The 15,106-nt window shown below is 29.9% G+C and overlaps 1 protein-coding gene across 2 annotated transcripts in view; it reads left to right on the top strand.

The window, feature by feature from the left end:
* The window catches only part of Mt2 (tRNA (cytosine(38)-C(5))-methyltransferase), a 37,740-nt gene extending 24,449 nt beyond the window's left edge, over window positions 1–13,291 (top strand). For both annotated transcript variants that reach the window (XM_076514950.1, XM_076514949.1), the window contains 6 exons: window positions 3,668–3,739; window positions 6,086–6,305; window positions 7,079–7,362; window positions 9,341–9,398; window positions 11,706–11,841; window positions 12,137–13,291. In XM_076514950.1, the coding sequence (XP_076371065.1) occupies window positions 3,668–3,739; window positions 6,086–6,305; window positions 7,079–7,362; window positions 9,341–9,398; window positions 11,706–11,841; window positions 12,137–12,237 (871 nt within the window). In that variant the 3' untranslated portion in view covers window positions 12,238–13,291. The remainder of the gene's footprint in view (window positions 1–3,667; window positions 3,740–6,085; window positions 6,306–7,078; window positions 7,363–9,340; window positions 9,399–11,705; window positions 11,842–12,136) is intronic.
* Window positions 13,292–15,106: the final 1,815 nt, after the last annotated feature.

The following is a 15,106-nucleotide window of genomic DNA, read 5'->3' as shown; positions in this document are numbered from 1 at the left end:
ATATATTGACAAGTAATCTAAAGAGGCCAAAGTTTGTTACACAAGTCACTAATTATTCTGTACAGTCTTAGACCTCTTATTTTAGCATAGGAGCACTGCCACAGTGATTGAAGTAATTTATCAGTCACTACACAAAGATTCTTTTATTGAATTGTGTTTCTCTCAGTATTTGTGATCCAAATTATGGTAAATTAAATGCATTAACTTGTATTTACTGTAATTATAGGCCTCTTGCTAATTAACTCTCTTACTAGCCAAATAATCTTAGTCATTCTTCAATGCTATTAGTAAACTTTACTAATTCATCACCTATGCAGTAAAGTAGACAAGGAAAAAAGCTAAGTATTCTATACCTCCTAAAAAAATGTAATGAAGCCTACAGTCTTCAAATATAACCTAATTCTGGCACTTATCATACCATATAAATTCATTTGCACCTATCGCTGAACTATCTATAACCAAATTGAAGTTCCCTTGGAGTTAAATTCCCATTGCCAATGAAACAACTCGGTATTTTAAATTTAAGTAAAATTAAGTTATTTAAGAGTTTTTGAATTAAACTGTATATAAATTTGGCACTAAAATTCTATTTATCAATGCCATTAATTACTATTACTAAAGCTACAGTTGTGCATCACATCCAGTTACTTGTAACTAGTTGTTAATTTCTGGCATTGCCTTTGTTCATATGTTCTTATTTCATGTGCTTTTGTGGGTATGTTGTTTTATATATTCCAGCTTATAGCAAGTTTCCCAAATACTGCATGAGGAACTACACCTTATGTCCCTTGTGCTCGGTGTTTTTGAAGCCTGCTGAGAATACTTGTGTAAAATTTTCATGAAGTAGGAGAGAATGGAAAACATTAAGCCCTTCCACCTTTATTCAGTGCCAACCATTGATGTGGGATTTTCTGCAATACTGCTTTGTCAATATATATCTATTAATGACATGGCTGTTTCCACACTTTTTACAATGACAGCAAGAAAGACAGCATCAGATGTTGTCCAACCTGTATGCCTGGCTTATGTTTATTGTCTTTAGTTGTTGAATCCAACTGCAATGTCCTGGTGAGAGTTCAATTCCACATGATTGTGCCTGCTGGCAGTAGTCTACACACACATAATCCAGTGTTTTCCTCAGTGTATGTTCCTCCTCTCTCTGTTATTCTAGTGTAACACAGGGAAACTATTAGTTTTCTAGCCCCAAACTGCTGGTGACTCTTAGTTGGAGAATTTCATATGCAAGTTATATCATTTCCCAGACCCCACTGTTCATTTGTTATGTAAGATTGGGGTGTTCTCTGAAAGTGTAGTAAAGGACATCATTGTAGTAATAAATGAAGTAGTTTCTAATGGATATGTCCAGCTGGAAGAGCCTTAGATTTGCCTCAGGACACAAGTGAGAGCTCCTCTTTCCTTCACTTGTGGTTACAGTATCTACTATCATGTTGGATTCAAGCTGTTAGTGATGCAACATTTTACATAATTCTAGTGCATTTTTTGCTTAGTCACATATATGTCTGTAATCATATGCTAGTGCACATGTGTAGGAAATGTTGCCATCGTTTTAGTGAAGAATTACATTATTATGACAGTTATGTCATGCTGGTCCAAAACACACAATAAACATTTATGGGTGGGAATTTCTTCGAGGTTTGTGATATGCAAAAACATTCTACAGCAGTTATGCCTGATATAAAGGTCTAAGTGGTACAAAGAGGTAAGAGGTAAGTGTCTATTAGAAACAGATTTTCATTTAAGACAGAAATTAAATTTTAACTTTTTGTATTAAAAAAAATTGTTTCTGTGTTTTAGCTAGTGCAGGGGTTCCCAACCAGTGGGTCACAACCCCCCAGGGAGTCGCGAATCCTTGGCAGGGGGGTCGCAAAGCCTTGGCAGGGGAGTCGCGTAGCCTTGTTTAGAAGTAGCTTGGGATAACATTAATTTTATTTCATCAATTACATTTTCATGTCGCAAGTGCCAAAAGGTTGGGAACCCCTGAGCTAGTGTTTGTGAGAATTTTTATTACAATGTAGCATTTAATAATATCATTATCTTAAAGTATCATAGATGCATGTGACATGATGGCACTTTTTATTTTAAATTTTAAGTCCTATCCCCTGTCCTGTGAATCATATGTGCTTTATAGGACATAATGCTAAAACAGCAGAGTATCATATGTGATACACAGCTATATTTATTTGATATACAGCTGGTGCTCATAAATGTAGCAGTAGGAACTGGTAGCTTTGGTTCAATCTATGAGATTAGAAAAGAACTTAATATGAGCATCAGGTGTGACACTCAAAGTGCTTATGGATGATAATAGGTTAAGTGACTTTTGCTCATAAGAAAATGTAAACCTGTGGCTTTTAGTTGCTAAATCTCTCTACTTCATACTCTTTCAGTGGTATTAGAAGTATATGTGTCTCTCAGTGGCCTATCAAGGTAGGGGGTAGAGAGTGCTCAACCTCAGGGCCTGTGGTCTTTAATGGGAGCCCATTGATAATTTTATTCTATATAAAATTACATGGGATGTAGAGCCCACAAACATTATTAGCTCCTAGGCCCAGATAACCTTAAATCTGTCACTGGTATCTCTTATACCTATTTAGGTAAGTAGTGAAGTAATAATTGTATCTATATTAATTATTAAATGACCTAAAATTGGGAAGGAGTAAGTGCCTCTCAGGCACAAACATGGAAAGTTTAGGTACCAAGTCTTTTTTAACAATGATACTAACTGTTAAAATTTTGTACTGCTCAGATTTACAGCTTTGAAGTTTGGATTAATGCCCAGATGTATATCTAAAGTTCAGGTTGACATTGGGACACATTTGTTGTTTCATTACTACTAATGTTAGTCTTGGCTTAAATTTAGTATAAAAGAAGTGATAATGATAATTACATATGATTATATATATGTATATACACCTTTTTTATATATTTTGCATGGATTTGATTCATAATCAAACAGTGGTTTTGTTTGACAACTGAGTAGAAATCAGCCAAATAATTTACAGGTTAAGAGATAGTACAAGCAAACAAATTCCACATTTATAACATTTGTTGGTTATGAAGTAATAAATTTATGGTTGAAGATAAGACATATTGATTTACTCTAGAGTAATCTCCCTTTTATACTGATTGGAATGCTATTTTATCTATTATGACTGCCATGATATTTTTTGTGCCAAATGGATGTATCATTACACATTTTTACATATTCAGTGTGATTTTTAAAGCATTTAATAAAAAGCATGTTTCAATTTCATGACGTTGGAAGTGATAAGATTGATGCTTAAAAAATTTTGTTTATTTCTCTGAACAACAAGTCATGAACTTAAGATTTGGAAAACAAATATCTCCACTTTGAGGTAGTTTTGTGTCTATAGTAGGATTATAAACTGAGAACAAATTGCATCTATAATGGTAGAAGCTGCAAAAATGCAGGCATTAAGAGAAAGTTTGATGAATAATAGGGGTTTCTAGGCTAGATTATTGATAAGGTTTCAGTTTGTTAAAAAAGGTTTGTAGTAAGGACATTATGAGGAACCAGAAGACCCTTTGATGTCATGTAGCTTTTTCTTTTTAAATGTAAATAGGAAACACTAAAATTTAACTAAAAATCCTCTACTTGTGAACTAAAGTTTCTTCTTATTTTCAGGCAAGGTTTAAAACAAGATTGTGACGATGTTCGAACACAACCCCTTCTTCACATCCTGCAAGTGATTTCAGAGTAAGATGATGTGTAAAGAAATAGAAAATACATAAAAAATAAAAAGTTTTTTCAGTGTAATTTAATTATCTGTGAATACTGTATTGAAAATAATTATGGAAATATATGTGATTGAGTACATTGTGCAGAAAGGATAGTGAATATGCAGATCAGCAAGCCATATCAAAACCACAGCCAATGATAGGTTTAAAAGGAACAGAATGGATCATAACTACACTTTGACATTGCCATTTCATTATTTTTATATAACAGTCTTTCTCAGTGCAAAATACTTACAGACCATAAAAGTATCTTCAGATGTAGATAATGCTTATAGAAAGCATGCAAGGAGAAGAGGTATGATCTAGACATGACAATCTGACAGTAGATTTTTTGAAGTAGGACCTACACTACAAGACTATTGTTAAAATGGACAGTTGTCAGATAAAGCATTACTGTAATGTAGTGGTGAGGCTCCAATATTGTTTTAATATAACACACTCAACAAATATAGGAGTCACAAACAATGAGCAATGATATATAGATACTGAACATATTAACAGTACAATGCATTGTTACGGTTGTTACCAGATAATTTGACCTTTAATAGCACACGTCCAGTTTTTCTCATTCTACTGTTTATGGTCCAATGCCTGTTTTGCTTCTTGCTTTGGTTATCTCTTTTCAGCAGCAGATATTGAGTAGGTAGCTATTTATATACTGAGACTACTTCATGCAAATTTGTATCTCACTGTTCTGAAATGAATATTCATACCAATATTTGCAGCAAGATTTATTTTATACCTCCATCATTATCATAAAATTACATATACTGAGATACTTGATATCACTTTTGGAGGGTTTTGGTTTTCTACTTCAACCACTTCTGTTACTAACTATCAGTTTCATGTACTTTCTACATAGTCATATATACAGCCCTTGTCCAGCAAAAACTTGGATTTTAGTTTCTACATAACTTGTCATGGTGCCTTTTTAATCCTCAGAGGCATTATTACTACCAACACAGTATGACTGTATATACCTTTTGTGGGCATTATATTGGTTATATAACAACCAATCACAGTGTAAACTATAAATGTGACTGCACTCTGATGCATTTCATTTTTACACAGTAAAGCTGTGGTATGTCCATATAACTTACCTTTTATACTCATATACCTTACCATTTCCATAATTCTTTCTAATGTTGTGTGTAAATGAATAAGAAATATTGAAATATTTATTACATTCATTCTCACTGGAATGTATTAAATATTGATATGAGTCTCAGTAACTAAGAGAGTATTGTAATTCATCAGGCACTATATAATACTTATAATTTTACTATAAACGTCAAAGCTCATATTTGTATGTGCAATATTAACACTTTTAACAACACTAAAACATTTATTGTGAAGAGAGGAAATCCACTGTACACTTTAAATAAAAATCCAAAGAAAGCTTTTGATTGAATCATTTTTATTTTATTTTTAGAATCAAAGAACATAACACCCCATCACATATTTACAAACACAACACAGCAAATCAACATCCAGTTAGCAGTAACAACTTTATAATATTATTCATTGATAACAATATTAATGGATAAAAAAGTGAAAGAAACATTAGTTCATTTGGACTCTTGTTTAAAGGCTAAAACATGAAATGGAATCTGTACTCTATGATCAAATCATAATATTTTATATATGGAATTCTTTTTCAAATTGTGCACTATAATTAATTTGTAATTTCATATGCTTTTCAAGCAATTTTGGCTTTCCATTTTACTAAAATTGCAGTGAATAATATTAAAGATTGAAGTGTATTTGGTAGAAAAATTTTAATTTATGGTTTTAATGCTTTGAATTATATATACAGGTTTAACAGATGTACTCATTGCATAGTAATTTATTTATACAGCTTTGCCTGCAATAAGTTTGTGTACATTTTAAATTAAAAGTTGACATTTTTAATGAACGTTATTAGTGTTATTTTCTATATCCTTCAAAATTCATACCTTAAGTTTAAAAAAATGATGCAAACAAAGTAAATGAGATTTTTACATATCAATATTTTATTTTGTTAACCAGCTCTCAACTTACATATATTTTTTTAAATCTTGGCTTGAACCATAAAAGTACTGAGTAATAGTAGGACTATAGATTTCAAGAAAATATGATTGAGAAGAAACTGTTTAGTTTAGTGGTATTCCTTGATATTTTTAATCCATAATTATTTAATAATGCCACTTGTGGGTAAATACATATAGATAAATTTCATGCCATTTCTAACAACAACTTAAGTTTTTTTTTTTTTTTATAATGAATTTTGCAATTACAAAACTTACTATTTTATTTATATTTGTAGTCTTGAATATAAGCCGTTGTACATTTTTGTGGAGAATGTGAAAGGCTTTGAGACATCAAGAGCAAAAGAAAAACTTGTCAGCACACTGAAGAGCTGTGGATATGAATTTAAAGAATTTTTACTCACTCCTACCCAATTTGGAATTCCTAACTCTAGATTGAGATACTATCTTCTAGCCAAATTTAGGTTTGGGACATCATATGATAATATGATTCATGAGGTAATTTTACTAATTAAGTTTGTAGACCTGTGTATAGTCATTTCACAATCTTTTTTGTAGTAATGGAAACTAGTAAACAAAAAAATGTATGTTGTTGAATTAATAAATAATTGAAAGAATTGTTGTTACCCTAATTAAGTATGAATGAAGTCTAGACTTTTTGTAGTATAACCTGAGTTTATAAAATTTAATTAAATAGTTTCCTTCATTGTATAAATTATTTTCTTGACAGACTATGAGTACAATAATATTTAACCATTGAGATACTAAATTGCCCATTATTAATATAAGAAGTTTTGCTATTAGAACATATGATATGTTTTATGTCACTGTAAATACATCTGGATGTTTTCCTCACAGATGCCATTTCAGAGTTCCACTTTTATATAAGTGTAAAGAAGCTGTAAAAAAATACTTAAAAGCTGTTGAAACTTGTCTCTACTTCAATAATATATAGGAAAGAGTTGTAATAAACAAGTTTACACAAATAACTGAAAAATGTAAAATAAAAATTATGTTTAAAAATTTTAGAAGCATATGGATGGCTGGGGTCCTTGAACAGATTAATCCAATTAAATTATGATAGATTTCATTTAGACTAAATTTTACTAATTTCATTTGCTCTAAAATAAAATGAAGAGTGTAACCACAGATGAATGAAATTTTTAGTTTTTATCATTATTTTTAAATCAGTTATGTTAATTATAACATTTCAAATAGGCTTTAATTAATCTGTTTTGATGTAAAATATGTATTGTATGATCTTCATTTAGCCAACAACTTTCTCACCTTGTGAAATAAGGAAAGAAGGCATATTGTCTTTGAAGAATTATGGATTAGATAGTGAAATAAACAGTAGTTATACAGTTGAGAGTGTTGTTTGTAGAGAAGATAATACCCCTGATGAGGAGAAAACCTCTCTCTCATTCTACTTAGAAAATAAACCTGATTTATACTTTCAAGACTATCTTTTGCCTGACAAAGTTCTTTTGAAATTTCCCATGATTTTGGATATTGTAGAGAAAAAGTCACTGCATTCATGCTGTTTTACCAAAGGGTGAGTATTTTAAATGGTATATTTAAGTACAGTAATAGAATTTGCAGAATTTTATTTAGGCTTTTAATTTTAGGTGATAAAATATATATTTTATGTGTCTATTTAATTTACTCAACAAAATTTCTGTAAAAGCTAAAACATTTACAGAAATGCTAAGTATGTTATACTAAAACAATTTCTAATATGCATACTCAGTAAGTCACATGATAACCACAATCTATATATAGTCGTTTTGAAGTGGCATCTATAAGAACTACATTTTGACATTTATCACTTTCAGAACAGTGTATAATAGTCTTTCCCAGCACAAAATATTAATCAACTTTGATCATAAAGATGCATTCAGATCAAGTAATTTGAAATTTTCAAAATGGAGATGTGTATTATGCTTAACCCTTTCACACTGGACTCAGTGTAATATACAATGGTTCGTCTACATGTTTGCATGTGTTAAGTATTTGCACTATAACATTTGATACAGCTTGTGTATCTTCATAACATTTGATAGACATTTAGTAAAGATTACAAGTATTTTGTATAAAAAAAAATCAGGTTTTTAATGAAATATTTGTATTAAGCATTTGTTTGTGAAAATATCGAGACTGTTTTATTACTAGTCTGAGTACAAGGTGATTTCATGTTATCATTAAAAACTATTCGTCATCCCAGAAATCACAGATATTATTTGTGTGACCTCTAAAACCTCCTAAATACATTTAAAATGTTTGTTTTCAGTAAAACTTCATATTTTATGTTATTTTATATATTCTAACTATTTGGGGTCTGTCATGTGAACAACCTCGTAAAAACTATAAAAAAATAAGGAAATAAATATAAGTTATGCTTTTTTCATGCTAGAATAACTACATATTACAAAACAAAAATACAGATGTTTAGTCTAAATAGCTTAAGTCTCACAACACTATATATGTGTGTTATTTTTTTTATTATATTCACCTTTCAGTCATGCCAAGGGAGCCTTACATAACTTGTATTGACAGAGTGCACATGCACTCATGTTACATACCCAATAATATAAAACTGACCTTTAGACTTCTCTGTCTTGGCTGTATTTTAGTGGACTAGTATTTTGTACTATACAGTCACATTTTAGTTATTATGCATTATATATGTATAAAGATTATTGTTATTTAGAAATATATTATTAAACTTGTTTTTCTTAAACTACATAACAATAAATCAAGAAGTAAAACAAACAGTTATCTATTCTCACTACCACTTTTCAACACAGTTGCTTCTGAATGTAGGTTACTAAGCCTTTTAAAATTTTGCATGTGGTGGATATCAAACAAAATTTTTTTTTAGGTTTTAAATATGCATTTGGGTGACCAAAAAATCATTACTAACCATACTGATACCATAGAATTCTGCTGTACTATATTAAGCTTATTAACTAAGATGTATCTAGATTTTAAAAAATATGGAACTTAAAACTACCTTTTTGAAATCTTCATTTGAAAGAATGTGATTGTCTCTTCACAGATTAAAATGGCTGAACAAAACACTAGGGGATATTCTAAGCTGTCATTTGATTATTAGTATGTCATGTATTGAAGTAAGTGTATATAAGGGATTGTTTCCAAAAACGGAAAGTGGTGAATGGGGCCACTGTATTTGATTCTGTACATAAGCCATATGTCAGAAAAATAAAGATATGAGGTTCTTACTTTATATTCAGGCTTTCTCATATTAGTAATACGAGTTCCTAATTTGTGCAAAACTATATAGACTTAATACTTTGACATCACAAGCATCTTATTCATCATACCACCTAATTCACTAAAATCTGTATTTAGGTGTGTTCTTGTAATATTTACTTTTAAATTAAGAAATTAACCCATATATAACATTAAAGTTTGAATTATAATCAACAAGTTGATTCCAAACTTACTGACATAAATAAAATTTTGAATGCAAGTAAACAAATGAGTAATTATGTATATATGGCTTATTTCAGATATGGACATTTTGTACAAGGTACAGGCTCAGTTATCCATGCTGTTTCACATGATAAAGTAAGGCTCTTGATGGTTTACTAGCTAGTTTGGGACACATCTATCAATATTAACTTCCAATGAAAGCAAAAAGCCATAGTGGTAATGAGCATAATTAATAAATATATTGCTGAGTATTCTTACTGTAAACAATACTTTTGGTAAATTTAATAACAAATGATGAAGTTTGACTAGTGTGTGAGATATAGGCTTGACTAAAACCATAATTCATATACTAAGCAAAGAATGCAAAATCATCTCTATGCTAAAAAGAGATATAATAAACATTCTAACTGATACTGATAATAAGGGTAACATATTAAAATGCATGATAAGTGATAAATAATATAGCAAAAGTGAGTTCATGTTGTTAAGCAAAATGTTTGACAGTTTCTGATATTTGTTTTGACATTCATAGTCAGGAATGTGATCTCATATGCATACACATACATGTATAAGTGTACGTGTGTAGGATTACATGTTCCCACCATGTGACATAGTCATATGATCTCATTTTTATAAAACTCACACAAGAACTCATTAAAACCATCAAAGTTTTAAAAACTTAAGTACAACATGTATTATGTGTAAAAGAAGATACAGTTTTGAATGTGGAAGGCTGACTATATTCTCTTGGACACCCACGTAATTTTTTGGGTGGTAGGGGTTGGTATTTTGCAGGTATGTATGATGTGCTGTTTTATTTGCATTATACAATTACAAAGGAATGATATACCAAAAACTTCAGTTCACTCCTTCAATTAGTAACCTTCATTCTACTTTCCTAGAGATGTTGGTACTCTACAGCTGGGTTTCAGATGTAGAATAGGATCAATCAATGTAAGTCCTCAAAGCATGTTTTAGGTTGTCTATCTTCTTCTCTCAATTTTCTGTCTGTGTTTAGGGTCATTCTCTTGCACCAGTCCTTCCTTCTATTCAGTGTGAGATTCTAGCTAATTTTGTGAGTGGAGGTAAAAAAATACCGTATTTGAAATTATAATTTCCCTATATTGAAAATGTATTTCAGACAGGTACTTAACCTCCTCTCACACTACTCACTCTTTCTCACCACTTTAATCCAGTGCTTACTTCTTCTGCTAAACTTTGAAGTGATACTTCAGTATAGGAGTATAGAGGGAGTTGCATGCATCTTGTAATCATGTCATGCTCCTATTGGTGAAGAAATGACACATGATGATTTGCATGAGACACACTGCAATTTTTCAATTTCAATAGCAGGGTTAGAAGGCTTGTGGCATGCATATAGAAAATGTTTGTGTATAAATGGCAACAGTAAATGAGGATACCTAATTTTGTGAGGGAAGGTAAGTACTTATCAGAAATACATTTTCAGTATAGGAAAATGATAACTTTTCTCTAAAGACCTGAAAATTTAATATACTGTTAAGTGTTATGTTAGAGAAAAGAAGAAATATAAACTTTTATTAAGAAAACCAGTGTATGTTAATTCAGGACTTTCTAGAAGTTATGCAAATGAAATATGAAACTATAAGGTGAAGTATTTATATTATTAGTATGAAAATCAACTTTCATCCATATTGACATAGTAAATGCTTCAGAAATTCACAGAGAAGTCTTTAGCAGAATTAGTTTATTTGAAAAATCTGATTTTTTTGTAAACAACAGACTTAATGCTTTTTAAAAGCTTATGAAATTTCTTGTAAGATGTACTTAATAAATTATGTATAACTTATCATATACTGTCTTTGTGTGATGGACAATGGTTTCTTTAAGGTTAAAGAAACTTTAAATCTTTAACAGAATGATGTAGTTTCCTAATTGTAAATAGGTGTTTCAATCATATTATTTAGTATCTTTATTATATATTACATTTTTAACGTTAAAGTTATGTGCATGCGAGTTTTTGTATACTTGTATATTTGTAAATGTGTATGTCTAAACATGTGTACACTAATATAAGTAGGTAGTTTTACAACTTGTGTATTGCTCAAATGTCCCTTCAGGATAATATATTTATCTGTAATACATTATAACTCACAGATATTTTATAATAACAGAAGTTCAAAGTATTCTGAGTGTTTTATTTTGTTAATATCTGATAATTTAAAATTGTTTTTGGCGGTAGAAGATTGTACCCATAATATTGTACTCATTTTGTGAAAAAATTAGAGAAAAAATGTATTTGTTTTTAACTTATCTATTAGGTTCTTTATTTCCTTCAATTCTAAGTCATCTTGGATAAAAATAATGTCAGAGAAATATATATATTGTGAAGCTGAAGTTCTGTGGTTTGAATACAGTTAATCAAATTTTTGAGGATTTGTTGTAACAACTTTTACTTAAAAGTTTACAGAGGTCTACAAAACTGTGTCTCTACTAAACAAGGAGCATCCACAGACAGTAGAACTTCTTAAACAGCTGAAACTGAGATACTTTACACCAAGAGAAGTGGCCAACTTACTTCATTTTCCTTCCACATTCAGTAAGTTGAGTATGTTATTGCATATATGCTAGTGGCTTGGCCTTTTCCAAGTGTTTTGTCTTTTAAAATACACTTAATTTATAATCTACCTGAAAATATAATAAAGTATAGACATGGATGAAGGGGAGATTCTTTTCCTTAAATTTAAATTGAGTGGGCAGTCTAAATTGTTCATGTTTATAAACTGTGTTAATGAAATGCAAACATTCTATAAATCACTTTTTTCCCACCTAATAAGAATTCCTTCTGAAGAAGTTTCAGATTAAAATTAATTTAATCTATTTTTCTTCTTCAGGTTTTCCAAGTCACTTGAAGAAAAAACAACTCTATCAAGTTTTAGGTAACAGTATCAATGTTTATGTTGTCTGTGAGCTCCTTAAGCTGTTGCTACAGTAAAAGTTGCTTTAGAAGTTATTTAATTTTACTTTTACACATAGTTATAGGATAGTTTTAGCTGTAAATAGTTTTTTGATAAGTCTTTCTGTGGGTAAAAATGTGAAACCATTGTCCATATCATAACATACCTGTCTTTTGACACACAAATCACATGATGAAAAATAGTTGAAGATAAGTTATATGTACAATTTGGAGATGGTTTTATTTCATAGTTTGAAAGGGAAAAGTACTTTACTGTATTTGGACAAGAAATATACTGCAGTTTTCAATGTGTTTGGTAAACAAGTGCTATTAACTTTGTTATCCTTCACTTAAATACAACTATTTTATTATGTTTTAAAATTGTGTGAGTAAATACAGTATTTTATGTGTGATCTTTTGAATTGTTGTTCACTCACAGTTGTAAACCTGTATTTAAAAAGGATTTGAATAAATGTTGTAGTGATGCTACTAATGTATTCTTCTGAGTTATTCAATGAATAATAACTGGTGAGTCAAGTGATAAATTGGGTTTCATATTTATTGTTAGTATGCTAAGTACAATATTTATTTCACTTTAGTACTTTCTAAAACAAAAACATTTTCAATACCTTCGCCAACTATATGTTTAAAGTGGTATTCCATCCTTTTTTCATTTATAATTATCTTAATTTTTTTTATTACCTTTTCATCTCAGTTGAGCTTATCTTGTTTTTATTTATGCATGATACCAGCTCACACTCTCATAGTTAGACAAAGTGATGGACATTAGATAGTAACTCTGGTCATATATAAATCAGCCACTGCCTTTATATAAGTTAAACTTGGAACTTTAGATTGCATATTTCTTGAAACATGGTTAAAGCTTAAACATTTTATGATAATTTTTTAACTTTGGTAGTCTTTTTTATCTTTTTCCTGCAACTTTTTGTGTCAAAGCTATATTATGAATTAGAAGATCGAAAATCAGTTGAATTGTTTGTGAAAGTCAGGTCTGGGTTCTGTATTTTTTGAATTATAAATATATGGTTTTCAACTCATGAAGGATTCACTAAATATTCTGTTTCTATTTTAACATTTTGTTCATTCTTGTAGAATAAAACATACATTACATTGGGTCTTTAATAGGGACTGTCCTTTTGTTACAGTTGTGATAGTTTATTAAACAAGTGATAATGGAGGAGAGTATTCAATGAGTAGGATTTATCCTTTCGTTACTGGCATTTGGTGGTATTGAGGAAAAGAAGGAGCCTCATGTTGAACACAGTAATTTAGTCTTTACCATAGGTATATAGCATTGTGATAATTGTTGTATGCTGGTTCTAAACTGTAATACAAAATAAAATCTAATTAAGCTGACATTATCAGCTTTAAAATATATCACTGTTCACCACAAGTAACTTGGAACAAAAATATAGAACTTATTCATAAAAATGTACACACAATTGTCGAAACAAAACTTTACATGGTCTGCTCATCAAGTATAGAGTTTATAGAAAATATTTACAAGATAATAGACTAAAAACTTTAAAGAATATTTAATTTACAGTTGTTAAACAGTACTGTCATCTAATGGATTAAAATACAAATGTGAAAACCTCAAAATGTACATAATGATGGACGATGTCAAAACACAACAAACCTTAACTAATGGCTATAGCTAGTGGTAGTTTAGTGAGTATTCAATCAACAGGGTTTATCCTTTGAATATGGATAATAACAGTTTAATATAAGTGGTAATTGAGATGAGTATTCAATAAATAGGATTTATCTTTTTTGTTAGGACTAGTGATAGTTGAGGTGAGTACTTAACATGGTTTATCCTTTTGCTATGGGTATGACTATGAATGAAAAAAGTGTCACTAATTTAAATTAACATTACCATCCTCACACAGCTTTGGAAGTTAATTTTTCTTTAGAAAACTATGTAATACAAGTTCAAGGTCTTTAATACAATGTTCAGAAGTTGTTGAATATCACTATATCATCTCTCTGTATCCTTCAATGAACATTTTATTCTTTCTAGTACTTCATTCATGAGGCATTGAAAAGCATCTGGCATTTTTTTAATCCAAAAGGCATAATTTTAAATGGAAAGAAGCTGTAATCTGTAATAAAAGCAGTTTTCTATATACCATCAGGTTTTACATGAATTGGCTAGGGACTTGATATATTTTGAATTTTGCCTTTTTCTGAAGTTACTTTAAAGTCCTGAAGTCACCAGTTTTCTTCTTTACTCTTAGTTATGTTCATTGTTAAATTATCAGTAACCCTATCATATATTTGTTCCTTAATTATCATCAATTTCACTGGAGGATAGCAATATGGCCTAGTAAATTAACTACCACTCTTTTTCAGTGATAATATCAGCTTAGTCTTTCTTAGTAACAATATTAGATATTTCAAGAGTAAGTTATTTCAGTATCTGGTTTTCATTTACTTTCAGACCAGATAATGTTAATTTTTACTTATGAAAAGTATACATTTTCAACTTTCATTGAGAATATTGATATCTGTAGTATTATACACAAAGCAATATAGTCTGAGCAAAAATGGTAATGCAAGAATTTTCAACATTGAAGGTTTACATCTCCAACCTGCCTTCTCATAAGAAAATCATATTTGATTCCCATACAAGTTTAAAATTATATTCTAGTAGTTTACATAAAAGTAATAACAATACAATCACATTCAGTTAACACAAAGTTTGTGAATTACTGGTGCCTGGTTCAGAAATAATATTGAGATAAAACATTAAGTAATAAAGTTGTTCAAACATATCTCTAAATTACTAAAAAAACAGTAGGTTTTATTTCATTTCTAACAAAAATATCGTGTCATCATTTTATATTCTAGAGCTTATCTACAATCATCTTAATCACCAGAACTA

Source organism: Tachypleus tridentatus, chromosome 7 (genome assembly GCF_004210375.1).
Source record: "Tachypleus tridentatus isolate NWPU-2018 chromosome 7, ASM421037v1, whole genome shotgun sequence".
Lineage (NCBI taxonomy): Eukaryota > Metazoa > Arthropoda > Merostomata > Xiphosura > Limulidae > Tachypleus > Tachypleus tridentatus.
Note: the sequence above shows the minus strand (reverse complement) of the source record. Positions and strands in the feature narration are given on the sequence as shown.